The 25,368-nt window shown below is 50.4% G+C and overlaps 1 protein-coding gene across 1 annotated transcript in view; it reads right to left on the reverse strand.

Moving 5' to 3' along the window:
• LOC129334028 (uncharacterized) overlaps positions 1 to 25,368 on the reverse strand; it is a 64,299-nt gene that overhangs the window by 6,962 nt on the left and 31,969 nt on the right. The window contains exons 11-22 of the mRNA XM_054985952.1: positions 23,471 to 23,673; positions 23,123 to 23,304; positions 22,579 to 22,696; positions 21,357 to 21,434; positions 21,146 to 21,265; positions 18,539 to 18,761; positions 9,625 to 9,758; positions 8,514 to 8,714; positions 5,823 to 5,968; positions 5,506 to 5,665; positions 4,475 to 4,583; positions 3,051 to 3,184 (exon numbers count right to left, since the gene is read on the reverse strand). Of these exons, the coding sequence (XP_054841927.1) occupies positions 3,051 to 3,184; positions 4,475 to 4,583; positions 5,506 to 5,665; positions 5,823 to 5,968; positions 8,514 to 8,714; positions 9,625 to 9,758; positions 18,539 to 18,761; positions 21,146 to 21,265; positions 21,357 to 21,434; positions 22,579 to 22,696; positions 23,123 to 23,304; positions 23,471 to 23,673 (1,808 nt within the window). The remainder of the gene's footprint in view (positions 1 to 3,050; positions 3,185 to 4,474; positions 4,584 to 5,505; positions 5,666 to 5,822; positions 5,969 to 8,513; positions 8,715 to 9,624; positions 9,759 to 18,538; positions 18,762 to 21,145; positions 21,266 to 21,356; positions 21,435 to 22,578; positions 22,697 to 23,122; positions 23,305 to 23,470; positions 23,674 to 25,368) is intronic.

Raw genomic sequence — 25,368 nt, forward strand, 5'->3', positions numbered from 1 at the left:
CGGAAGTGGCCCTGGAGGCTGTCCGCTTCTCCCTACTCACAACCAGAGGCTGCTTCTCTTCCGGCTCTCAGGCTTGATTTAAAGGAGATCCCATGCAAGGGCCAAGCCCCAAGCGGAGCTCTTCCTCAGCCAGCATCATGCTGGAAAGAGAGAAGGGAGCAGCATGGTCGAGGGTGCTTCTGTTCACCCCACAAGCAGCTGCTTATTAAGCCCCAATGGAGAAAGAAGCTGGAGGGAGGAGCCATTCAAGCTGCGCCCCAGAAGTATGCTGGGCACTGCCACACCTCGGACTGCTGTACAGCAAATGCCGTCAGGCCCCTCCAGGGGAGAACAAGCAGGGCCCCAGAGTGGAGCTAGCGCAAGCCGGGGACGTGTGGCAGCTGAACACAGCACAGGAAACATCCATCTGGGCGGCATCCAGCTGGCCTTTCTGCCGGTGAGGAAGGAAGGAAGGAAGGAAGATTCCCCTGGACCGCCACAGAAGGCTGTGCTGCCACCTGCAGGGACGAAGCCCAGGGGTGATTCAGGGGGGTATAGTAAGGAGGGGAACCAGGTGACTGAGCCAAAAGGCCCATCTATTCACCACTGGTGGGTATATCGGCTCATACTGAACAGTATTGCCCCCCTCCAATTTCACCCTTGCAAATTGAAAAAAAAAGCCTCAATTTTGATGATTGGGACAGGAATTCAGGACTGCCTCAAGCAGTGGCCACTTTCTACATGTGCATAGAAATATGTGTGGGTGCAAGCATGTGCAAATCATCACCCATAAGTGCATGGAGGTTTTAAAAAATGTATGTATGTATGTATGTCATTTCTCACTGAGACTCAAGGTGGATTACATAGTGTGGGATTAGTAGCAAGGACAAGGGCAGGCATTTCCATACAGTGTCAAAGACATTTCCATAAACAATGTCACAGGGTAAATGAATACGAGTTTACAAAGACATAGTATTAGCAAGGATCCAATATGGGGTTGAAGAATTGCTGAAACAGAATATAATCAATTCTAGGACTGTCATTAGGCAACATGAAGCACAGGTAGTATAGAGGAGTACATATTCAAAGCAACAGATAATATGTAAAGCAACATAATGGTGGAGCCCATGGTTCCCAACTCATTGGCGAAACGTCCGAGACCCCCTCCCTACAATACCGCCCTCCTATCTGAGTAAAAAAGCCTTTTTGAATAATTCGGTTTTGCGTTGTTTGCAGAAAGCCAGGAGCAAGGGGGCTCTCCTGACCTCCTCAGCAGGCCGTTCCATAGAGTAGGGGCCACCACAGAGCCCGTGTAGGGGCTGCTGTTGATTCTGCCCATGTGCAGGCTGGCACCTGCAGGAGACCCTGTTTAGATGAGCGAAGCTGCCATGGAGGGACATAGGGAGGGAGGTGGTTAGAACAAGACAACTTTCCATGTAGTAAGATGTCAGAAGCACAAATAGGTTTCCAGTTTCTACCCTTTGTTGTCCTGGTCCAGACTCTCTCTCCACCAAGGCGGCTAGAAATGCAGAAATGGAAGCTGTCTGTGGGGGTGTCCAGCCTCACAGTTCCACACCACACACAGGTGATCTAGAGGCCGGAACCACCAGTGGGGCCAAAGCCATAGCCCTGGGAAGATATGCCTGTGTGTGTGCTATGTGCCATTAAGACGCTTCCGACTTATAGCGACCCTATGAATGAAAGATCTCCAAAACGTCCTATTATTAACAGCCTTAACAGTCTTCCTCCTTTCCTAGCATTATTGTCTTTTCCAGCAAGTCTTCTCATGATGTGACCAAAGTACCACAGCCTCATTTTAGCTTCTAGGGAGAATTCAGGCTTGATTGGATCTAGAACCAACTTATTTTTTTGGCAAAACTCTCTCCTCCAGCACCACATTTCAAATAAATCAACTTTCTTCCTGTAAGCTTTCTTCAGTGTCCAACTCTCTTATCCATACATAGCACTGGGGGATACTATAGTGTGGATTATATTACAGTTTGGATTATAGTTGCAGTTCCACAGAGCCTGCAAAACGGAGCTGTTCTGCCAGGCCACTGGCTGAGAGCCAGCGAACTGGCCCCTTCCCTGACCGCCACGCTCCACCTGCAACCGCCCTAGGGTTGTGCCTCTGGTTTTATGGTAGTTTTATTGTAGCTGTGTACTGTCACAGGCGCCTGGGATTTGGTTTCTTAAATTAGTTTATATTTTTATGATGTTTTTAATGTATATTTTATGTTGTAAGCCACCCTGAACCCATTCGTGGGAAGGGCGGGGTATAAATCAAATCAAATCAAAAAATGATCTTGGTCCCTAGCAACTCAACCCTCAGCATCTTTTCTTTCTTCTTTTTCTCCCTAAGGATCTTTTCTAGTTCCTTCATGGCTGCCCTTCCAGGTCTCCATCTCCTGATTTCTTGAGCGCAGTGTCCCTTCTGGTTTACGACTGAGCACAGGCACAGAAAACCTTCAACTATTTCTTTATTTTGACCCTTAAAATGGAGTAATTGCTTGGTAGTCATTACTTTGATCTTCTTGATGTTTACCTGTGATCCAGTTTTAGCACTTCTTCTTTTTAACCTTCATCAGTAAGCATTTTGAGTCTTCACTATTTCCTGCCAGTCATATGTGGTGTGTCATCTCCATGTCTGCAATTGTTAATGTTCCATCCACCAATTTTCAGTCCAGCTTCTTCTAAACCTAATCCATCTTTCCTTATATATTCTGCATATAGGTTGAACAGAAAGGGAGAGAGCACACATCCTTGTCTGACTCCTATGCCAACTGGAAACCATTCTGTTTCCCCATTATTTGTCCTAACAGTAGGCTCTTGTCGAGAGTACAGGTTGTGCAACAAAAACAGTCAGATGCTGCGGCATCCCCATTTCTTTTCACACCATCCATAGCTTTTTATGATCCGCACAGTCAAAAGCCTTGCTGTAATCTATAAAACACAGCCACTAACAGATCAGCCATCTTACAGTCCCTTGGGGGCACACAGGATGCAGCAACCGGAAAGAAAGGCTCTCGTGGTGCCTTTGTGGCACAAGAACGGTTTTCCTGGAAACTTACCTGCAGCAGATGAAGTTTCTTCTGCACCTTTGCTGTGGCAGAATCAAAGATGAAGTCCTTGTTGTCTCGGACGTAGCTCTCCATCACGTCCTTCATCTTCTGGAAATAGCCAGGGCCAGACATTTGGCTGCACGCTGTAGGGGGTGTTTGAGAAGTCAGGAGGCGCCCTTTGGCATTCTCCTCTCTCTCTCTCCTGCCTCCTTTGGCAACCTACTATTGACTGGGGGGAGGGTGAAAGTCTGCCCAAAGAAAGGCTCAAGGCCTCGAGGCCTCATTCCGCTACTGCCGCCTATCCCTTAAAACTTCTGTAACAGGGAAGAGTCTTCCCTCCACCTGCTTTGCCTCTCACTCTCCAGTGGTTACTGCTTCGCGGCGTGAAGCTCCAGATGTACATCAGTTTTGATTCATTTCAGGCATTTCTACACTGACTGTCCCTCCCAGCTCATTCTGCTCATGCTCACGGTGGGAACCTGCATCTCCCAAGGCCAAGGGCAACACTCCCGTGCACCACCCACAAGAGAGGGAAAGGAAATGCATCACTGCAGCCTCGTGCATCAATGTTCTGGACTGTGGCAGAACTTCCTTGGTGTAGACCCAGATTTTTAGTCCTAACCCCACACACAGTTAGCAAACAGCCTGTTGCAACAGGCACGCTTCACTACAGCATTTAGTCCTGTCAGGGATCTCCACAGACATCCCCCTCACCATAAACAACTCCTGATTCACAACAATGCACTTCCCAACACTGACACAGACTCTGGGACTAGAGCCTGCAATAAACCCAGATGCCAACTCTATCCCCATATTTACTCCGACAGCACAATCAGTGGACCTCACAACATCCGTTACACCCCCTCAGGCTCATTCACGTCTTCATCTTCCAATGACATTTATGCTATCAAGTATCAGCACTGGACAAAGAGGTCAGTCCCCCCGCAAAAGAATAAATGGATACAGTTCTGACATTAGGAATCACAACACTCAAAAAAAAAGTGGGAGAACATTTCAATCCTCCAGGCCGTTCCATCGCTAAGTTAAAAGTGGCTGTCCTCAAAGAAAGAAGCTTCAAGGGCAGAGTAGAACAGGAGATTGCGGAAACGGAGTTTTTTCGCATATTCAGAACAATGGCACCCCCCCCACCCCCCTCGGTTGAACAGAGACTTGGGATTTTTACCTCACTACAGATGCTAATTTCTGCTGTAATCAAGCTGCACTGTCCCTGATGCCCTCCTGTGTAACCTCCTACCCACCTTTGGCTGGGATATAAAGGCTAAGACATCTCCATTCCTTCTTGTGTCTGAAGAAGGGAGCTCTGAAAATCTTGTTGATCTCTAAGGAGCCGCTGGACTCAGATCCAGGCATCTCCTTGAGCCTGCTGGGTGTCTGCTTCCCGCCCCACGGGGAACCTTCTGTATGTTTCCTACCTGCATATGCTGGTTCCATGCCAGCCTGGATTTCTGGCGTCAGGAGGCGCGAGATGGTCCGCTGCTTGTTGCTGATGTGGGTCTCCTGGTCCAGCAGGAAATTGCACAGCTGAGGAGGGGGAGCAGAACATGGCAGGAGCAGGCTCAGCGCCACAGCAAACACAGGCCTTCCGGGGGGCAAGAAGGCCAGAGGAGCACTCGTCTAGGTCTGAGGCCGCAAAAACAAGCTGCTAAAAGGCTAACAAGGTTTTATTCCAGCTTTCAGGAACACGATGCGGAATAGATCCTCATTATAAAGACACCATGAACTCCCGGAAGTACTGATTTACATGTAATCATATAAAATTCGTATCTACATCAGGAAAAATACAGAGACTGTTCAACAGCTACACTAAGAGCCAAGCTACAAGTGACGAATGACACTTGCTTGGCAAGTGAATAGACTCACGTGTATTCCCCCCTGTTCACTTGCCATTCACTTGCTCTCCGCTTGATCGAGTGGAGCACAAGCAGAGTGCAACTGAACAGGGAGGAATACACGTGAGTCTCTTCACTTGCCAGGCAAGTGTCATTCGTTACTTGTAGCTTGGCTCTAAACTAGTTAACACCCACTCGTGTTCTCCCTATTGTGATTCATCAGTCTACTGGAACTCTCCATTTTAGAGCACAATTACCAACCTTCAACAGAACTTCAAAAAAGGAAACTCCAGCATGAAACTACTGAATTGAGATTCCACGCCTCCCCCCCCCGCCGCCCCGCCCCGCCCCGCCCACTCCTACCTAGCGACGGCTTAATGAGAATCTACTCACAGCACCTGAGGAAACAGGCTGTGGACCAGGGAAGCTTCTGTGGGAATAAGTTCTGTTAATTTTTAAGGTGCCTCTGGACTCCCTATTTATTTTTACAGCCTCTCACACGCCCTTAAAGTCCAACGGCGCCTCTGCATTTGCAACTGCCCCCCACACCCCTGCCCTCAAACAAGCACCAGAAGCAGCCTGCTTGGCAGCCACTGCGGCAGGCTCCGCCTTACCCTGGCATTAACTGCCTCCATCTGCTGTAAACGAAGGGTGCGCAGGGCCTCGGCCAGGCTGCTTTGCTCACCCAGCTTCCTCTTGAGATCTTGGAAGAAGAATTTCAGCTTATCCAATACAGCTTTCGTGAAGCGTTGAAAGGATTCTTCCAACTTGGAACTAGAAGGGAAGGGGCGGAAAGGGGGGAAAGGTTACCCAGCTGAAAAGGCCCATTTACTCTCCTCCACAAGAACCCAATATCCACTTCCTAAAGTAACTCTACAGATGCTCTGCCAGCCAAGCCACTTCTCCAAGGGGAAAAAAAACCAAACCTCACCTGAATACCTCGCTCCAGGTTGCAGTGATGGCTTCATGTATTGGCTTGGCAAGGTGAGCGTTAAAATCCACAGGTCCACATTTTGGAGACGCGTAGACACCATGGCGAATACAGGCAGCGTGGTATGTGGCGTGTGGGAAGCCTTCCTGTGAAGGGGAAAGGTGAGGAAGCACCACATGTCATACGTTCTTACCCATCTTTCAAAGAAAGGAGCCACAGGGTGAAGCAGAACACTTTAAATGTATACCATTGTGGCAAAACAGTATGAGAAAAGCCAGCAGTGAGTAAAACATCCTTTGATTTGGTTGTTGTGGGTTTTCCGGGCTGTACTGCCGTGGTCTTGGCATTGTAGTTCCTGACGTTTCGCCAGCAGCTGTGGCTGGCATCTTCAGAGGTGTAGCAGTGTGACACTGAGAGATCTCTGTCTTTCGGTGCTACACCTCTGAAGATGCCTGCCACAGCTGCTGGCGAAACGTCAGGAACTACAATGCCAAGACCACGGCAGTACAGCCTGGAAAACCCACAACAACCATCGTTCTCCGGCCGTGAAAGCCTTCGACAATACATCCTTTGATTTATCCCTTCCCAGCATCACTTAAACCCAACATCATGAATCTACAAAGTGCAACCCATCAAAAGAGCGCCTGAAGAGGCCGTCTTCAGCATGTGGGGCCAGGTGGATCCCCGCCAAGAGGAAATTCCAGACCAGAGCCACAGCTACAAAGGAGCGCACTCCGGTCCAAATAAGACACTTCTTTTTCTTTCCTATACACTTCTGTTTTCTATTTTGAACTTTCATTTTTCCTTCTTTCTCAGATGGCAAAAAATAGTAATACACATGAGCATTATTTGGCAAAGAGTCTAGCAGTTTGCAGTACTCTCTTATTTGTAGGGGGTGGGGGTACAAAAAGGTAGATAGGTAAGGTAGTCCCCAGTGCAAGCACCGAGCCATTACTGACCCATGGGGGGACGTCACATCACGTTTTCTTGGCAGACGTTTGTCACGGGGTGGTTTGCCATTGCCTTCCCCAGTCATCTACACTTTACCCCCAGGAAACTGGGTACTCATTTTACCGACCTCGGAAGGACAGACGGCTGAGTCAACCTTGAGCCGGCTACCTGAACCCGGCTTCCGCCAGGATCGAACTCAGGACGTGAGCAGAGCTTGGGCTGCAGTACTGCAGCTTACTACTCTGCCCCACGGGGCTCTTAGGGTGGTAAGAAGCATTTATTATTTTAAATTCCATATATATGCCAACTAGTACAATCTTATAATCTAAGTGAGAAACAATGTACTTTATGTTGCTAAAGCAATAAAGTCAGTCTAGGTTTGGTAGGAAAGAAAATATTGAATACAAAGCTACAAAAGCATTAATTGCATACAGCCAAAGGCCATTACAATCAGACATACACACAGAAATCCCTTAAAATGTAAAATGTGAATGACATTGCTAAAATTACCAAATCTAGACATACTCATCAGGCTGAAAATATTTCATCCTTCAGATACAACTCGCTCCTATTTTCTTTGTTGCCAAAGCAAACAGCAACACTCTGTCTGAGACAAGCACATCAGCATCCAAAAGAAGATCAGCTTCTCTGCTTCCAAGGAAAAGTTCAAGTCCCTCAAAAGCACTGCAAGAAATTTGGCTCTAGGCTCTCTGTGTAGACAGCAGGAAACAATATAATGGGGTCAATCCTCCTCAACTGGAGAGCGGCATGCGTATACAGGCCGCCCAGGTCACAGCGGTTGCCCGATCTGCATTCTTCCACCTTCGCCAGATCAGGCAGCTTGTTCCCTACCTCTCGACTGGCGACCTAGCTACGGTGATCCAAGCAACAGTCATCTCCGGCCTAGATTACTGTAGCTCACTCTACACAGGGCTGCCCTTGAGACTGATCCGGAAGTTATAGCTGGTCCAGAACAGGGCGGCCTGTATCCTTATTGGGACTCTGGTTACAATGCATATTCGGCCTGTTTTGCGTCAGCTGCACTGGCTCCCGGTCGAGTTCCAGTCTAAGGTACTGACTATGACGTTCAAAGACCTTAACGGACCGGGACCAACGGACCTGCAGGGCTGCAGAGGTTCTCCAGAGTGCTCTTTGTTCTGCCGACAAACACCTTTTGGTGACCCCTGGCCCCGAGGACGTTCGCCTAGCCTCCATCAGGACCGGGGCGTGGGCGAACTGCTTGGCTGGCCCCTCTCTGCTGTAGCAGCCTTTGGCCTGCCCGTTTTACGCTCTGGTGACCTGCCTGCCCTGCCTCCATGATACTGGTGGTGTGTGGGATGGAATATGGTGAACCATCTCACGCTGCATTCTAGACTGGGGTTTCAACTTTTGTACTGAAACTACGAGACTGTGTATTTTATCTTCTATTGTGTACTGTTGTTTTAATTTATTTTATCTCTGTATAATGTTGTAACCTGCCCTGAGCCTGCTCACGGGGAGGATGGGCAAGAAATGTAATAAATTGAATTAATTAATTAAAGCAAGGACATCCAGCCACGCTATAGGCACAGTCTGACACCGGATAGATGCAAACACTATTCTGTGATTACGTAGGATGATGCTGGGCAGATCGGGGCTTTGACACGGTTCCCGTTAAACAGATTAAACCAGCGTGAGAATCTGGAACAGGGGAGTGCAAAAGATGCAGGTAAAGAGCAGGTGTTTCAGGAAAGGACTTACAGGCATGCCCCAACCTTTGACTATGTCTTCACACAGTTCCTTGACCTTTTTGGTGCCCCTGCTGAGGCTCCTTTGAATCAGGACCTTGAAGTAGTACTGGATGTCGGGCAGGATATCATCTGCAGCCTCTTGGAGGAGCCCGGGGACGTCCTGCAAGGACCGCTGCAGGATTTCCTGGACTTGGGCCTGATGAGAAATATCCTAGGGAGGAAAGGGAAGGGGGAAGTTAGAGACATCCCCACCGGCAAGCAAAGGGGCCACACAAGAGCCCGACAGCCAGCAACAAGCCTTGCGCAGCGACAGGTCTGAACAGAGCCCCTGGGGAAATGCTCACTGGTAGAACAGCAATGGTTTCATAAACACCGCCTTAGGACCACGGCAGCACTCAGTCAGAACTTAACAGGAATTGATGCTGAGCTGTCAGGGCAACTTTCTGCTCACAAGACACCTCAGTCTTGCCAAAGCAACCCAGCTTAGAAGAAGCACTTCAGCTCTCTCTGCCAGGACACATTCAGCCGTCGCACGGCAGGGGCGGACACCAGAAGACTGACTCCGATGACTCCCTTTCCTCTTTCCTCTGCAGAACTTAAATGCCATAAACTGACAAGCTGAGATGCACTGCAGGACAATTTCAACACCACAACACACAGGGCTCAGAGTCAGGCTGCCAAAAAGCAGGGACACCCCCCCCCCCTCGGGGCATGGGATTCTCGAAAGCGTGGCTTGCACAGCTGCAGCCCAGGCTCTCTGCTTTACTTCCCTTGCCAAAAAGTAAACTTTTAACAATAGCGTTGTACGTGATGTGGAAGGGAAAGCAAATGACCACACGGGCCTTCCTGGGCATTCACAATGGCTTCCTTTCAAGAAGAAAAGCGGAGATGCTCAGGCGGACCCCCCCCCACAGCAGCCCACCTTGGGCATCTGGAGCCTCCACGGTACCAAGGAGCCCGAAGCAGGCCCGTTTACTGGAGCCCCGGCAGCCGGCCACTTAACAGAGAGTGACAGGGATTGCTTATCTTGCACTCTATTGGCTTTTGGGCATCCAGGTTAACCTTTCACACCCTGGCGATCCCCCTGACTGCAGCCCTGTGAGAAAGGAAGCCCCGCTCACCTCCGCTCTCTGGTTGGTCAGATAGTTCACTATTTGGCTTATGACACGAGCCACGTCCCTGACGACCTTTTCCGTTGCTTTCACGCTGTTTTTCAAGCCCGTCTCAATGGCGAAATTCTTCAAGGCTGGTATTTCTGAAGGCAGACATAAGAACACCGCAGTGCTTTCCTAAAGATCTCCTTGCCCACTCTCACAGAAGTCCCAGTGAGCAGTGGAGCTTTGCCAGGCCCAAACCACACTGCTGGCCCCCAGCCGCCTCTTCACCGAACAGAGTGAACAAGGAGAAGGGAGGGGTAGCAAAGGAAGCAAAGGAAGCACAGCGATGATAAGCGAGCGAGTGAGCGAGCAGCAGGCTAGCCCAGAGATCGGCATGCGAGGGCTGCCGCCACGTCCCAGTCACTTCACTCTCCTGCTAGGGCTGAGAGCACGCTGGCACGGGACGGAGGAAGAAAGGGGCAGTTAGGCAATCTATGCAGACCACCGCCCGACACGGCAGTACAGGTCCAATACAACGTCCCTGGGACCTGGACATCGGTCACTGCAAGGCACAGGGACAAGAAATCGGGCGGCTTGCAGCGTTATCGCCTTGGCACGGACAGCACATGCCAGCTTGGGCAATGCTTACTAGCATAATGTAGCCCAAGCCGAATTTGCCCTTTAGAAAAAGGCCTCTACTGCACGTAAGCAGCAAGGCAAGGACTTCAGTCTTGGTGACAGACCACCACTTTAGGGGCGGGCGTGTCCAAAAGAAGCTCTCGATATTTCAGCAAGCTTTCTGTGAGGAAAGGAGCAACTCGGAAACTGAGCAGATACACACAGACCTGTGACCTAGGGGCACTGAGAGCTTAAGAGAAAGCTCAAGACAAAACAAAACAGATTAGAACCGTGGCAGCACTTGACGTATTTTATTTATTTCCCCCCTGCTCTTCTCCCTAATCCTTCTTCACAAAACAGAGTTGCGCTTACCGTAACTGCTGTTCATTGACGTCTTCTGTGCAGACACACATGGGACTGCGCCTGCGCAGGCCTGCCGACCGGATTTTTCTTTCTAGCAAACGTCCACTAGGGGGCGCACGTCCTTCCCAATGCGCATGCGCGGCCGTTTCCTGCCCGAGCGACATTGGGCGACGTCGCCCCCTTTCCCCTCAGTTTCTCCTTTGCCGCCGAATGCCTTCACATCATCTGGAAGAACACAGCGGGGTAGGAGGGAGGGTTGTGTGTCTGCACAGAAGACGTCAATGAACAGCAGTTACGGTAAGCGCAACTCTGTTTTCACTGTCCGTCTTCTGTGCAGCCCCACATGGGAGACTCACAAGCCACTTACCCAGGAGGCGGGCATGTGTTCTCATCGAAAAAGAGACTGAAGCACTGCATTACCAACAGCAGCCTCTTTCCTTTCCCACACGTCTAGTGCGTAATGTTTAGCGAACGTGTCAGAAGACGACCACGTTGCAGCCCTGCAGATGTCTTGCAAGGGCACGCCCCTAAGGAAGGCTGCCGAAGCAGCCTGTGCTCTGGTGGAATGAGCTTTTAGTTCCAAGGGGCAAGGTAACTGAGCATGCGAGTAGCAGGCTCTAACAGCATGAGTGACCCAACGGGAAATTGACTGGGCTGTAGCAGCCTTTCCCTTCCTGGGCCCATAATAGCACACAAACAGTTGTTTGGCACTCCTAAACTGTGATGTACGTTGGAGGTAAAATAAGATAGCCCTTCTCACATCCAAAGAATGTAAGGCTCTCTCAGAGTTATTAGAAGGGTCAGGAAAAAAAATAGGCAGGACAATGTCCTGTGAGGTGTGAAACTGAGTGGACACTTTGGGTCTAAAACGAAGGTCAGGTCTCAGCACCACCTTATTCTGATGGACCTTCAAAAAGGGAGGGTCCCACCTCAGTGCAGCCAGCTCGCTAACCCTACGGGCAGACGTAATGGCTATCAAAAAGGCCACCTTACAGAATAACCATTTCAAATCACAGGTGGCCAGTGGTTCAAAAGGCGATTTCATAAGCCCCGCCAATACTACTTGAAGTGACCACTGGGGAACAATTTCCTTGACCTGTGGAAACATATTGTACAACCCTTTCAAAAAAGACTTTGACAAATTGTGGGAGAACACCGTCTTCCCATCTATTTTAGGGTGAAAGGCTGAAATGGCAGCCAAATAAACTTTAATAGAGGAATTAGAGAGTCCCCCATCCTTTAGGGACAGGAGGAACTCAAACACAGAATACAACTGGCAATCCCAAACATTAACTGCGTTGGCCGCAGCCCAGGCCTCAAATCGCTTCCATTTAGCTGCGTATGACCTGCGAGTGGTGTCCCTACGGGCATTCAGCAAAATTTCAACTACCCTGTCAGACATCCCCTCCGTCCCCGAATGTGCCAAGCAGTGAGGTTGAGTTTGGGTAGGTCGTGATACCAAACCCCCTTGTCGGACAGAAGGTCCGGGTTCAGAGTGAACCGATAATATGACCCCTGTGAAAGCTGCATGACATGTTGGAACCATGCTTGTCTGGGCCAGAAGGGGGCCACTAGAATTAAGTGCGGCCCATCCCTCTGGATTTTGCTGACAACCCGAGACAGCAGTGGGAACGGAGGGAAGGCATAAAACAGGTGCCCTGTCCAGCGTATCTGGAAAGCGTCTCCCAGGGAGCGGCGACCTAGCCCTCCCCTGGAGCAGAATTGTGGGGCCTTCTTGTTGGCCTCTACCGCAAAGAGATCTACGTCTGGGAACCCCCAGTCCAAAAAGATGGCGTTCAGGTATCTGTCTGCTACGGTCCATTCGTAGCTGTCGAATCGCATCCGACTCAGCGTGTCCGCGATGACATTGGTGGTGCCAGGAATATGGACCGCCTGAATGAATACGCCTCTGTCCACGGCCCAGTTCCAGATCCGAACGGCCTCGTCGCAGAGGGCCTTGGATGTAGTGCCCCCTTGCTTGTTCAGGTAAAACATCGTGGTGCAGTTGTCTGTGAGCACCTGAACTGCTTTCTGCTGCAGCGTGTCTGCGAAAGCGATAAGGGCATAACGGACCGCTCTCAATTCTAGCAGGTTAATGTGATTGTCCCGTTCCTGCTCTGACCAAACCCCATGTGCCCTCAGGGCACCACACTGGGCTCCCCATCCTACCGTGGAGGCATCAGTGGAGATCGTGATCTCGGTTTGGATGGACCCAAACGCAACACCCCCAAGGAGGTTAGCCTCATCGAGCCACCATCGTAAGGCCCGGATAATCCCTCTGGGGATGGAATATCGTTTATTCTGGGAATCGTGCTCAAAATCATGAACCGACAGGAACCACAGCTGGAGAGGTCGCATGTGCAACCGGGCCATAGGGGTGACAGCTGTAGAAGAGGCCATATAGCCCAATAGCCTCTGGATCGCTGTTACGGATTGGAACCTGCACTTAGAAAAAAGGTTCACCATCCTGCCAATCTTTAAAGCACGCTCCCTGGGGAGAAAACCTCTATTTACGCCACCGTCCAGTTCCATACCGATAAACAGTATTCTTCTGGATGGGGTAAGGTTAGACTTTTGCAAATTGACCAAAAGCCCTAACCGGGAGCAGGTGAGCATCACTGTACTAATCTGGGCCATGAGTGCATCAGCAGAGGGAGCTGCTAGAAGCCAATCGTCAAGGTAGGGATAGATGGTACAACCCCGTTCCCTCAAATAAGCCACTACCACAGCCATACACTTAGAAAAAACTCGTGGGGCCGTGGAGAGACCAAAGGGAAGCACTTGGTAATGGTAGACCTTATTGTTACATAGAAACCTAAGGTACTTCCAATGATCAGGATGGATGGCAATATGAAAATATGCATCCTTGAGGTCCAGGACAGCGAACCACATGCCCTCGGGCATTAACTGTAGGACCGTGTTCAAGGTAAGCATCCTGAACCTCTTGACGAGAACGAACTTATTCAGTTCTCGTAGGTCCAAGATGGGTCGTACCCCTCCATCTTTCTTGTCTACCAAGAACATCCTGGAATAAAAACCTAAGGGGGGGTCCTGAGGGAGCACCTCCCGCACCGCCCCTTTCTCTAGCAGTGCTACAACCTCAGCTTGTAAGTTATGAGAAGAGGATTGTATTGAGTGGTCAGGAAGAGACAACACTGGGTAAACATCAAACTGAATTTTATATCCAACTGTAACGATTTTAAGAACCCAACTATCGGACGTAATCTCCGCCCATGCAGAGGCAAACTGAGCCAATCTGTTCCCAAACACGACAGACTGTTCGAGCTCTAGTCAGAACTGCTTTGGTTGCGTAGCTGACTCTTTGGCATCGGAGGCATGAGGGCCGCGACGAGGACGGTAGGTAGGCTTCCGGCGCTGGTAAGAGCCTGGTGGTTGGAATGGCCGGTAGGAACCATAGCGTGGATACGGCTGGTACCGGTGCTGTCGTCCACGATAACCCTGGGCAGGGCGATACTGGCCACGATTCTCGGTGGGTGGTCTGGCCGGAAGAATACCATAGGACCTGGCTGTAATACGATCCTTGCGCTTCTGTGACAGGTAGTCATCTGTTTTGGTAGAAAACAGGGATTGCCCCTCAAATGGCAGGTTCTCCACCTTATTGCGTGTCTCCACTGGCAACGCAGTTGTGCGGAGCCACGAGTGCCGGCGCAGGACGATGGAAGAAGCCAGTGCCCTCGCAGAGGTGTCAACTGTGTCACGGCCCGCATTTATTTGTTGCCGGGAAAGCCTCAGGGCCTCATCGAGGATCACCTTCGCCAACACTCTCTGGTCTGCTGGGAGTTTCTCCAGGAAGGCCGCCATGCGGTTCCAAAGGAATATCTGATACGCCCCCATGATGGCTGAATAGTTGGAGATTTTCAGCGTGAGAGCAGCAGAAGAGTATAGCTTCTTGCCCAAAGAATCCAACTTCCTGCTCTCCTTGTCAATGGGCACCGCATAGGACCCCTGGCGTTGGCGGGTCTGCATTTCTTCCGTAATGAGGGAAGAAGGAGGCGGGTGTGCAAAGAGATATGCACAAACATCATCCCGTGTCTTGTATAGAGCCTCCAGCTTGCGGGACGTCGCGTACACAGAGGCCGGCTTCTCACAGATGTCGTGGATGATCTCCACCAAGCCTTCAGTGAATGGGAAGGCAATAGTTGGAGGGTTCCCGGACTGGACATATTGAAGAATTTTGTCCTTTGGCTTAGGATCTACGGCCGATATCTCGATGTCAAGAGAACGGGCCATCCTGACCATCTGCTCAGAGTAGAGCCGGTAGTCCTCAGATGGTGACACACGACCGGTCCCAATGATGACGTCATCTGGAGATGGGTCAGATGGAGGACTGGGACTCGGGCCCTGGTAGGGTTCAGCAGGATAGTAAGGTGAACCGTGTCTGGGAGAACCATAGTGGGAGAACTCACTTCGAGTGTCACCCCAATACTCCCTGCCAAATGATGGAGAGCTGGCATACAGGGAACCCTCTCTGTCAAGTGCAGCCCGTGGCAGGTGATAACGCCGGTCCACACGGTCTGCATAATCATCCGCATGCCACTGCTGGGTCGGAGGTGGCGCGTCGGGCAGATCACCATCATCATCAGACGAGTGGTGCAGCGGAGGCGACAGGTGCGGCGACGGAGTCAAAGGCCTCTCCCAGAGGACCTCATCCGTTTGGACCGAAGCCGATTGACTGTGCTTCGACTTTTTCTTGGATTTTTTACCGCCCTTGTCAGCCGAAGCCGGATCCGAGCTTCGGTCCTTGCCAATCGGATCCGATGTTTTCGGATCCGACCGAGCGCCCGTCTTTGGAGCGAGGCTGGTGCGCGCCGACTCAGCAAGCTTCGGAACCGATGGAGTCGGAGCCGATGGCGGATCCGATGGTTTGGGAACCGACCCAGCCGGGATGTTCGGTTCCGATGACGTTCTCGGCACCTTCGGAGTCGGTGTGAAAGTCGGTTCCGACCTCGACGGGGACCTGGAACGGTGACGCTTCCGAGTCGGATCCGACGTTGGTGCCAAGGGCTTGCGACCCGACGCGGAACTCGCAGTCCCCTTCGGATCCGGGGTTAACTGCTGGGCTTGGCGACGATCCGGGGAGCGGGAACGCGAAGTGGGCGCGGTCTTCTGGGACCCCTTCTCAGGGGGGGTGTCACCCGTCCCACCAGCCGGTGGAGGTCCCTCCGGGGTAACGGGAGCCCCCGAAACCCGCATCGCCCGTCTCCATAGCAGGGCGTTCAGCCTATTAGCCCTCTCAGCCCTGGCCTTAGGGGTGAACCGTTGACAGTGCTCACACTTTCCGACGATGTGTCCCTCGCCGAGACACTCGAGGCAAACGGCGTGACCGTCCGTCCTGGTCATCTTAGTGGAGCAGTTGGAGCAGCGCTTGAACAGCGACTTCTCAGACATCTTCACTACGCAAAAAGTTTCCTCAGAAAAAGTTTCCTCAGAAAAGCGGACAGCTAGGTCTTTACTGGTCGGCGGCAAAGAAGAAACTGAGGGGAAAGGGGGCGACGTCGCCCAATGTCGCTCGGGCGGGAAACGGCCGCGCATGCGCATTGGGAAGGACGTGCGCCCCCTAGTGGACGTTTGCTAGAAAGAAAAATCCGGTCGGCAGGCCTGCGCAGGCGCAGTCCCATGTGGGGCTGCACAGAAGACGGACAGTGAACCACCCACTTACAAGAGCTGTTAGGTCAGGCTGAGAGATGGTGAGGGGCCCAGGGTGGCCTGGGGAGCTTTCATGGCAGAGCTGTGTACAAGCAAGGCTGGCCACTAATGGGTCTGGGGGCAGCTGGAGTCCAGGGGAGAATTTGCTTCTGTCTTCACTGTGGAAGATAAGAAGTGCATGCCCACTCCAGAAGCACTGACTTTGGGAGGGGTTTTGAAAGACCTGAGTCACATTGAGGTGACAAGAGAGGAGGTTATGCGACTGCTAGATAATTTAAAAACTGATAAATCACCGGGCCCAGATGGCATACATCCAAGAGTTCTGAAAGAACTCAAGTGTGAACTTGTAGATCTCCTCACAAAAATATGTAATCTGTCATTAAACTCTGCATCTGTTCCTGAGGACTGGAAGGTAGCTAATGTTGTCCCCATCTTTAAAAAAGGTTCCAGGGGAGATCCGGGAAATTACAGGCCAGTCAGCCTGACGTCAATACCGGGTAAGTTGGTGGAAACTATTATCAAAAATAAAATTAGTGGGCACATTGATGACCAAAAGCTGATGAGGAAAACTCAGCATGGGTTCTGTAAGGGAAGATCTTGTCTCACCAATCTGTTAGAGTTCTTTGAGGGAGTGAACAAACAAGTGGACAAGGGAGACCCGATAGATATTGTTTATCTTGACTTCCAGAAAGCTTTTGACCAAGTTCCTCATCAAAGGCTCCTAAGTAAGCTCAGTAGCTATGGGATAAAGGGCCAAGTCCTCTTGTGGATCGAAAACTGACTAATTAATAGGAAACAGAGAGTGAGTATAAACGGGCACTTCTCACAGTGGAGGGTGGTGAGCAGTGGGGTGCCACAGGGGTCGGTATTGGGTCCAATGCTTTTTAACTTGTTTATTAATGATTTGGAATTGGGATTAAGCAGTGAAGTGGCTAAATTTGCAGATGACACGAAATTGTTCAGGGTGGTGAAAGCCAGAGAGGATTGTGAGGCACTCCAAAGGGATCTGTCGAGGCTAGAAGAGTGGGCATCCATGTGGCAAATGAGGTTCAATGTAGCCAAGTGCAAAGTAATGCACATTGGAACCAAAATCCAAAATATAAATACAAGTTGATGGGGTCTGAACTGGCGGAGACTGACCAAGAGAGAGATCTTGGAGTCATGATAGATAACTCACTAAAAACGTCAGCACAGTGTGCGACTGCCATAAAAAAAGCTAATGCTATGCTAGGGGTTATTAGGAAAGGGATTGAAAACAAATCAGCCAGTATCATAATGCCTCTGTATAAATCGATGGTGAGGCCTCATTTGGAGTACTGTGTACAGTTCTGGTCGCCACACCTTAAAAAAGATATCATAGCACTGGAAAAAGTACAGAGAAGGGCAACTAAAATGATTAAAGGGTTGGAACACTTTCCCTATGAGGAAAGATTGAGGCGCTTGGGGCTCTTTAGCCTGGAGAAAAGACGACTGAGGGGAGACATGATAGAGGTTTACAAGATAATGCACGGGTTAGAGAAGGTAGAGAAAGATGTGTTTTTCTCCCTTTCTCACAATACAAGAACTCGTGGGCACTCTATGAAATTATTGAGCAGTCGGGTTAGAACAGATAGAAGAAAATACTACTTTACACAAAGGGTGATAAACACATGGAATTCGTTGCCACAGGAGGTGGTGGCAGCTACAAGCATTGCCAGCTTCAAGAGGGGACTGGACAAATATATGGAGCAGAGGTCCATCAGTGGCTATTAGCCACAGGAGATAGATGGTATTCTCTTTGTGGGGAGGTGGTGCTCTGTTGTCTTGGTGCTGGAAGGAAGGCAGTGGGAGGGCTTCTGGTGTCCTGGCCTCACTGACAGTCCTTTAGATGGCACTGGATTTCTAGCCACTGTGTGTGACAGAATGTTGGACTGGATGGGCCACTGGCCTGATCCAACATGGCTTTGCTTATGTTCTTATGAATGGAAAGTGACTCAAGGGGGGGGGCTGTAGAAGGAGGGGGGCTCTCTTGGTACAAAGATTCCCTCCCCCTCGGGTTCTTTCCACTGCTACAAGGGATGCACCGACGTCTCTTCATTGCGAAGCACAGCGCTGCAATTAACCCCACCAACTACAGTCAAACGGAGCTCAAACCCCCGAGCCTGTGAATAGCAAACTGAAGACCCCGAGGTAGCAGGTGAGCCCCAATTCCTCCTTGGATGCGAGGAAGAGGCAGGCAAGACACCTGCCACCGTGCCATCCACAAGGGACTGACTGCAAACTCCCCAGGGCTTGAAGAGGAGTCAAATACCTGTGTCCTTGGGGTCATGGAAGACTTGCGGTGGGCCGTCTCGGAGGAGCTTCCCACAAAGTTTGAGATATTCTGTGGAACTGACAGTAAAAACGTGGAGCTTCTCCTGCTGGGATTTAGCTTCTTCAAGGTCACCGGGGTCTGAAGTGGCAAAGTCCCCATCCTCCATGTCTTCATCACCATCATCGTCGCATTCATCATCATCAGCCTTCCTTTTCAATTCCTGGAACAAAAACCTCTTCATGGTTCTGTATTGTGACCCCTATCCGAGCAGCCAGCTGCTTCTGCCCCAGGGAAAACAGCCATCTTAGCTGTACTAAATCCACATCTCTATAGGCACAGGGGAGCAGGGCCTTGGGAAGTTCCCAGCTGGATCAGACCAGCGGTCCATCTAATTCAAGGCCTTCCCTTGAGGTTGCCTCCTGGCACAGGTATTCAGAGGCTCACTGCCTCTGAACAGAGAGGCCTCCTTGAATAGCACGGCTAGCAGCCATCAACACATCTGTCCTCTATGAATCGGTCTAACCCCTTTTTAAACAATCCAGGCTCATGACTATCAATACCTGCACCGGCAGTGAATTCCACAGTTTAATTACTTTCATTTTTGTTCCAGAGGAGTCAGCCATGTTAGTCTGTAGTTGCAAAACAGTAGAGTCCAGTAGCACCTTTAAGACTAAACACCTTTACTGTAGCATAAGCTTTCGAGAATCACATCGAAGTATCTGACAAAGAGAGCTGTGGTTCTCGAAAGCTTATGTTATAATAAAGTTGGTTAGTCTTAAAGGTGCTATTGGACTCTTTACTATTTTCCTTTTTGTGTGACCTGAACCTACTTCCCAACAACTGCTTTGGGTGCCTTCAAGTTTAGTATTACGGGAGAAGGAGAAAAAGCTCTCTCTGCTTTTCCACCCCATGTATAATTTTATAAACTTCCATCATGTCTCCCCTTAGCCATCTTTTTTCTAGGATTAAAAGCCCTCCATACTTTCCTCATAGGAAAGGCACTCCAAACCCCTAATTATTTTGGTTGCCCTCTTCAGTACTTTCCCCTGCTCTGCCATATCCCTTTTGAGATACAGCTACGAGAACTGCACACAGCATTCGAAATGAGGCTGCATCTTGGCCAATACAGGAATGCCCTTGTATAGAAATATTTTATTCTCAGTCCCTTTTCTAAAAAACCCAAGCACAGAGTTTGCCTTCTCCACTGCTGCACACTGTGCTGACATTTCCACCGAGTCGTCCGCTATTATCCCAAGATGCTTTTCAATCAGTCTCAGCCAGTTCAAAACCCATCAGCGTCTATTTAGAGTCAGGATTTTTCGTCCCAGCACAGATCATCACCTTACGCATACCTACACTGAACTTCATCTGCCATCTCGTGTTGCCCACTAAGCCAATTTCTGGAGATCCTCCAGGAGCTCTGGACAGTCGGCCTTGGTTTTCACCATCCTGAACAGTTTTGCGTCCTCTAGAAACTTGGCCCCTACACCGCTCACGCCCAGCTCCAGACCATTTAGGAGCAAATTAAACAGCACTGGCCCCTATACCAGCGCTTATTTCCCTCCCTTGCGAGAACTGTCTGTTTATTCCTACTCTCTGCTTCCTGTTGACTGACTGGTTTTCAATCCATGAGGGGACCTGTCCTCTCATCCCACAACTGTCTTCAGCGAGGGGCCCTTGTCAGAAGCCTTCTAAGTAGTCCAAGCACCTGATCACCCTGCTCTACATGCTGTTTAGCCCTCCCAAAGAGAGGGAGACGTAAGAAGGCTGGCAAGGCTCCATTGCTTGTCGGCAGGGCTGCAACGCCCTCTCTGGCGCAAAGGGAATGTCTTGGCTTGACCTTATTAAGAACACAAGAAGAGCACTGCTAAATTGGACCAAAGTGGCCCCACCTAGACCAGCACCCTTCTGCAGCCAGATGCTTCTGAGAAACTTACAAGTCGGGCATGAGAACAAAAGCCCGCCCATTTGTCCTCAACATCTGGCCAAGAACAGTACATGAACAGGCGTGTGTCCGTGAAAACGCCCGACCCCTTTCCAAAGCCAAGGGATACAGGTCATAACTACATCGCATGGCAGCGAATACCACAGCTCAGCAACACACTGTGTGAATCAGCCCTTGCTTTTTGTCTGTCCCATACCCACTGCCCATCCATTTCATCAAGCACCCCTGACTTCTACTGTTAGAACAGAGGGGTAAAATTCTCCAAGTCCGCTGTATCAGCCCCAACCCAGCATCTCTGGTCTCTGCCCCGGAGCCCCAAATGGGGCAGCCTTTCCTCACAGGGGAAGAGCGGCACGCCCGGATCATTTGGGCTGCCTTTCCCAGCCCCACACGACTCCCTCGAAGGGTCTCTAGCACTTCTCAAGTCAAACCAACCGCAGGCAACACGCTGCAGACAGATGTGCAGCAGCAGCAGCAGCGGGCCCGCCTTCCCTTTCTCCAAGGGCCTCCCGGGATCCCTCTTGCTGAGCCAGGCCAGGGTTATCTCCTGAGAGTGCCTTCTGCTGCCCGCAGGCTAAAGGGCAAGCTGCACAAACACAGCCGGCCACAGCACCGCTTCTGTTCCAGCAGGCCAGGCCCAACAAAAGCCATGCCCTTACCTCCAGGCCACTGCTGAAATCCATCCGGATCCGCCGCTTGGAAAACCTATTCCGGGCCTGGACACAGACCAGACTAATGGCACGGAGCTTTGCGTCCTTCTGCTTCTGCAAGGCGCTGATCTACGGAAGGAAGAAAACGGGCGGGCTCAGGAGGTTTTCCTGGGAATGGAAGGAAGCAGAGCTTTCCAAGTGAGAGGGGTGGAGGACTTACCCTGAACTCTTTTTCCAGGAAGTCATGCTGTCTCTGCAGCCAGGCTGGATCTGGGGCATCGACTCCCTGCCTCTGCTGCTATGCAACGAGATACACGGAAATATTACTTGTAGCTTCTGTTGCAGCAAGAGCACGGTGGGCACAGCAGCACCCAGCAGACTGGCTCACTGTACCCGCAGCCACCTGAACAAGCAGCCTGCTAGATGCTCCCAGCCTCTCTACCTACTAAGCTGTAAGCCGCAGGAAGCCAGGGGGGTCCCCTGGGCGCTCAGACTGCTTTTGCCTCACTATCTGAGTGGCAGGCCACAGAGGACACCGCGGGAGCATCACCCAGCAAGAAGAGCAACTCCAGCACATTGTGGCAAAGGGCTTGGCCCCTCAGAATGCATACCCACAAGGCAGCGCTACAGAGAGATTTTGGGTCTGTCATGCATTCGATCATGACTGGTTTGTGTTTTCACAACCCACTGGCACCATCCAGAGCTGCAGGCATGCTGGGATTCCACAAACAGCACTCAGCTGCATTAGTTGCAGAATCCAGGTGTTTTTTTTTAAAGAAGAGCCAGTTTCCAGTCCTTCAGTCCTTGAAAAGATGTCTGGAAACTTCCAAGACCTCAGAAGAGCAGCTGATTTAAGAATCCCAGCAGCTGGGGATGGCGCTTCAGGGGTCTGCCTGCATTCTGTTCTCCTTCACAGCAAGCAAAGTGGCAGAAATCATGCGCGTCTGCTTTGTTTACATAGATTGCAGAATGCTGATTTTGGGAAGCAGAGAGGCCCTGTTATTGTAAGAGAAGCGGATGCTTGAGGGGCTCGTCAGTTCCGACCCGCACAACTAAGCCTGCAGCCTGCAACTCACTGAGAACTATCGCCTACGGCTCCAAAGGAGGCTTGCTGTTGTGCTGCCACGCTGCTTGCCCCAGTGGCTTACCTGGAGAGCCCCTCTGAGAGGACTCTGCCACCTTGGAGAGATAAGCCAGGGGGAGTGAACAAAAGCAATCTCCTCCTCCTTCTCCTCCACTCAGTTCAGAGTCGCCTTTAGGCCACTCGTGCTGGTGCTGCAAAATCCACCCTACCGGACTCCCCAGCATCCAAGTCAACAATCCTCTTGCTTACAGCAAGAATGGTGGTGTAATTGCCATGCAAAGCTCGTTTCCGAGGAGACCTAGGACTGCCCTACAGCGGGCTCAAGGGAATCGGGCTTTACTCGAAGGACCTGCCTTACCCCTGGCTGCAGAACCAAGTGAAGGGTCCCCTTCTCCTCTTCCGCTTCCATCCTCTGGTGTTCCAGCTCTTCCAGTTCCTCTTCCAAGGGCTGGATCTCATCTCTCAAGTCCAGGTCCCTACCAGATTCAAGCTAACCTGAGCATTCTTCCAAAATGCATACGAAGAGCATTTTTTAATGTCTATGAAGACGAAACCTTCGCTGCTAACATGCCTCTAGCACTGGTGTGAAAGAGCCCTTGGCTACCAAAAACGCTTCCACTCCACGGCTTCTACAAGGGCATCCTCTGCGGGGTGAATGGAGCAGAGCAGCCCGGCAGGTGGACCGCCACCCACACTTCGCTGGCAGTTCACCAGCCATGAACCGCGGCCTCCCACAGGCCCCGTGAGCCTCAAGGCCCAAATCCACCTGGACGCAGCACCTCATCATGGCCTGCTTGCAGGAGCAACATGGGACGCAGGTGTGAAGGAAGGGAAGGTTAGGAGGCCTCTACTATCCTGCACACAACCACCTCTTGCAGTGGGCTGGCAGAAACGGAAGTTACCTGACTATGTCCGTGATGTTGAAACTGTCGGTCTTGGTACACACAAAAGCCAAGTTCCCGTACTGGCCGTCCATGAACAGCTGCCGGCGCAGGTTGGAGTTCAGGAGCTCCTTTGCCGTCTTGTCATCCACGGCCCGGGTGATACTGGCGACAACCCACACGGCATTGCAGTTCTTTAAGTACTGGAGGGCAAAACCACCACGCGTATTTTTAAAAAATGGCTGCTGCCCCATGCCAGAGGCGTGACCTGGCTATGAAGTCATGCGGCTTATCCATGGAAATAGAACACATGCCGCTGGTATCAAACGACAGTCCGAGGAGGGGACCTCACCCAGGATTCTGCCCTACCTCTTTGGCTGCATTATCCCTGGCTGCGTTTGAGTCCCGGATTCCAGGCAGATCCACCAATACCACACCAGTCCTCAGGACCTCTGCTTGGGCAACACGGATCTTCACAGATTTCACAATTGGCCAAAACTCCCCACCTTTCATATCACGCAAATTATCCGTTCGAGAATCAATGAATTTCTCAATGTTCGTGCGGAACTCTGCTGCCTAGCAAAAAAGGAAAGGAAGCAGAGGATCAGCGTCTTTATTTTAAGAAAAACTAAAAGGTTTGAAGTGCATATTAAATGAATATTCCTTTAAAAATTACTAGAGTTCCTTAGCTGAAATTTATTGCACCAACAATTCACTCCCCATTATAGTGCTGGCAATACTTGTCAAAATGAGCCGTCAGTCAGAGGACAAAGCACTTGCTACAAGGCCCACCACCATAAAAACCACCCATCTCAATTTTATTGTTATTTTTCGCTTGCATACCTGCCAGTATAGACGTGACCACTGTTTATCCAGTCACCAGTTCTGGTCACTGAACCACAAAGCCTAATCCGATCTTTCGGCAGCATTCTAGGTTTGGTCTGTTATAGGAGGGACTGCAAGACTCTCTCCCGAGTGGGCACAACCCAACCGAGAGATTGCAGGAGCGCAGACATGTGGTGCAGGTCCATCAAGACTGCAAGTCAACCGTCAGCCAGGTAAGGGGCTATGTCTCTGATGGACCACAGGTGATGCGAGTTCAAGAACACATCCTATAAAGCTGTTTTGTTATAGCATTATTTGTCCAGGGCATAATTTTTTTAAATCAAACATGGGCAGGGGCTACCACAAGTAAAATGGAGCTGGGCTTTCTGAAAGTGAGGTCTAATATATGAAGTTCAAAACTTTTTTATCTGAAACAACAAAAACTAATACATTACAGGTTTGTAAAGGAATCCTACTCATGTACAGTGGTTAGAGCATCAAGCTAGGAGAGAGGATGAGAGCCAGGTTTGAACCACCAATGTGCCATGCAAGTTTGCTGGGTGACCTTGGCCAGTCACACACACTCCACCTAACCTACCTCACAGGGTTGTTGTGAGGATAAAAACGGAGAAATGTTTATCACCTTCTAAGCATGGAAGGAGCCACCAATGAAGAAGATATTTTTCAAAGTGCGTATCAGGAGGCGCTTTAAGGGAGGAAAACTTTTCTTCTTAAATAAAGATGGCTGATTGCTCAGCTACAAGATTTCCCAGCTCTCTCTCTCTTTTAACAGCTGCCATTCCCATCTGCTTCTTTATGCCTCCCATCTTTATGCTCTCCTGCTCACACCTCCATTTCTCCCCCAACAGCCACTGGAGTCCTTAGCCAGTAAACTATGAATGGTTCAGCAGCTAGAGGGCTTGGCTTATCTTTTATCTGGATAGGCAGAAGATGATTAGTTGGGTAGACTATTATCTCTCTTTATTATTATTATTTATTGTTATTTATAGTCCGCCTTTATCACTCAAGCTGGACTGCACAGCATAATGTGATCGATGGCTGGGACATTCAATCTGTCTTCGTTTCTTTTCACTGCCCTTGCTTAGTATTTGTCTTTCTTCCAGAATTGTGTTTTTACTCGCTTACTATTTGTATTGTGCCTAGTAAACCATTTTAATGAGTTATAGTCAAATGATGGAGTGTGTGCGTGCTACTCACTGGCCAATGCTTGCCCCAACATGGCAAATTAGGACCCAGGTTTTCACTTGTTAATGAAGCTCTGATGCGGGAGAATCTCTAGGACAGGAAAACAAACTTTGGATCCAACTGATAGGCTTATTGCCCACCCCCACCCCCAATGACCTACGATCTGGGACTGCTCAGTCCACCTGCCTCGGAGTTTTGCTGATTGGCCTTAAGATTTCATTCTGGGAAGTTTATTA

This window comes from Eublepharis macularius, chromosome 7 (assembly GCF_028583425.1).
Source record: "Eublepharis macularius isolate TG4126 chromosome 7, MPM_Emac_v1.0, whole genome shotgun sequence".
Taxonomy (NCBI): domain Eukaryota; kingdom Metazoa; phylum Chordata; class Lepidosauria; order Squamata; family Eublepharidae; genus Eublepharis; species Eublepharis macularius.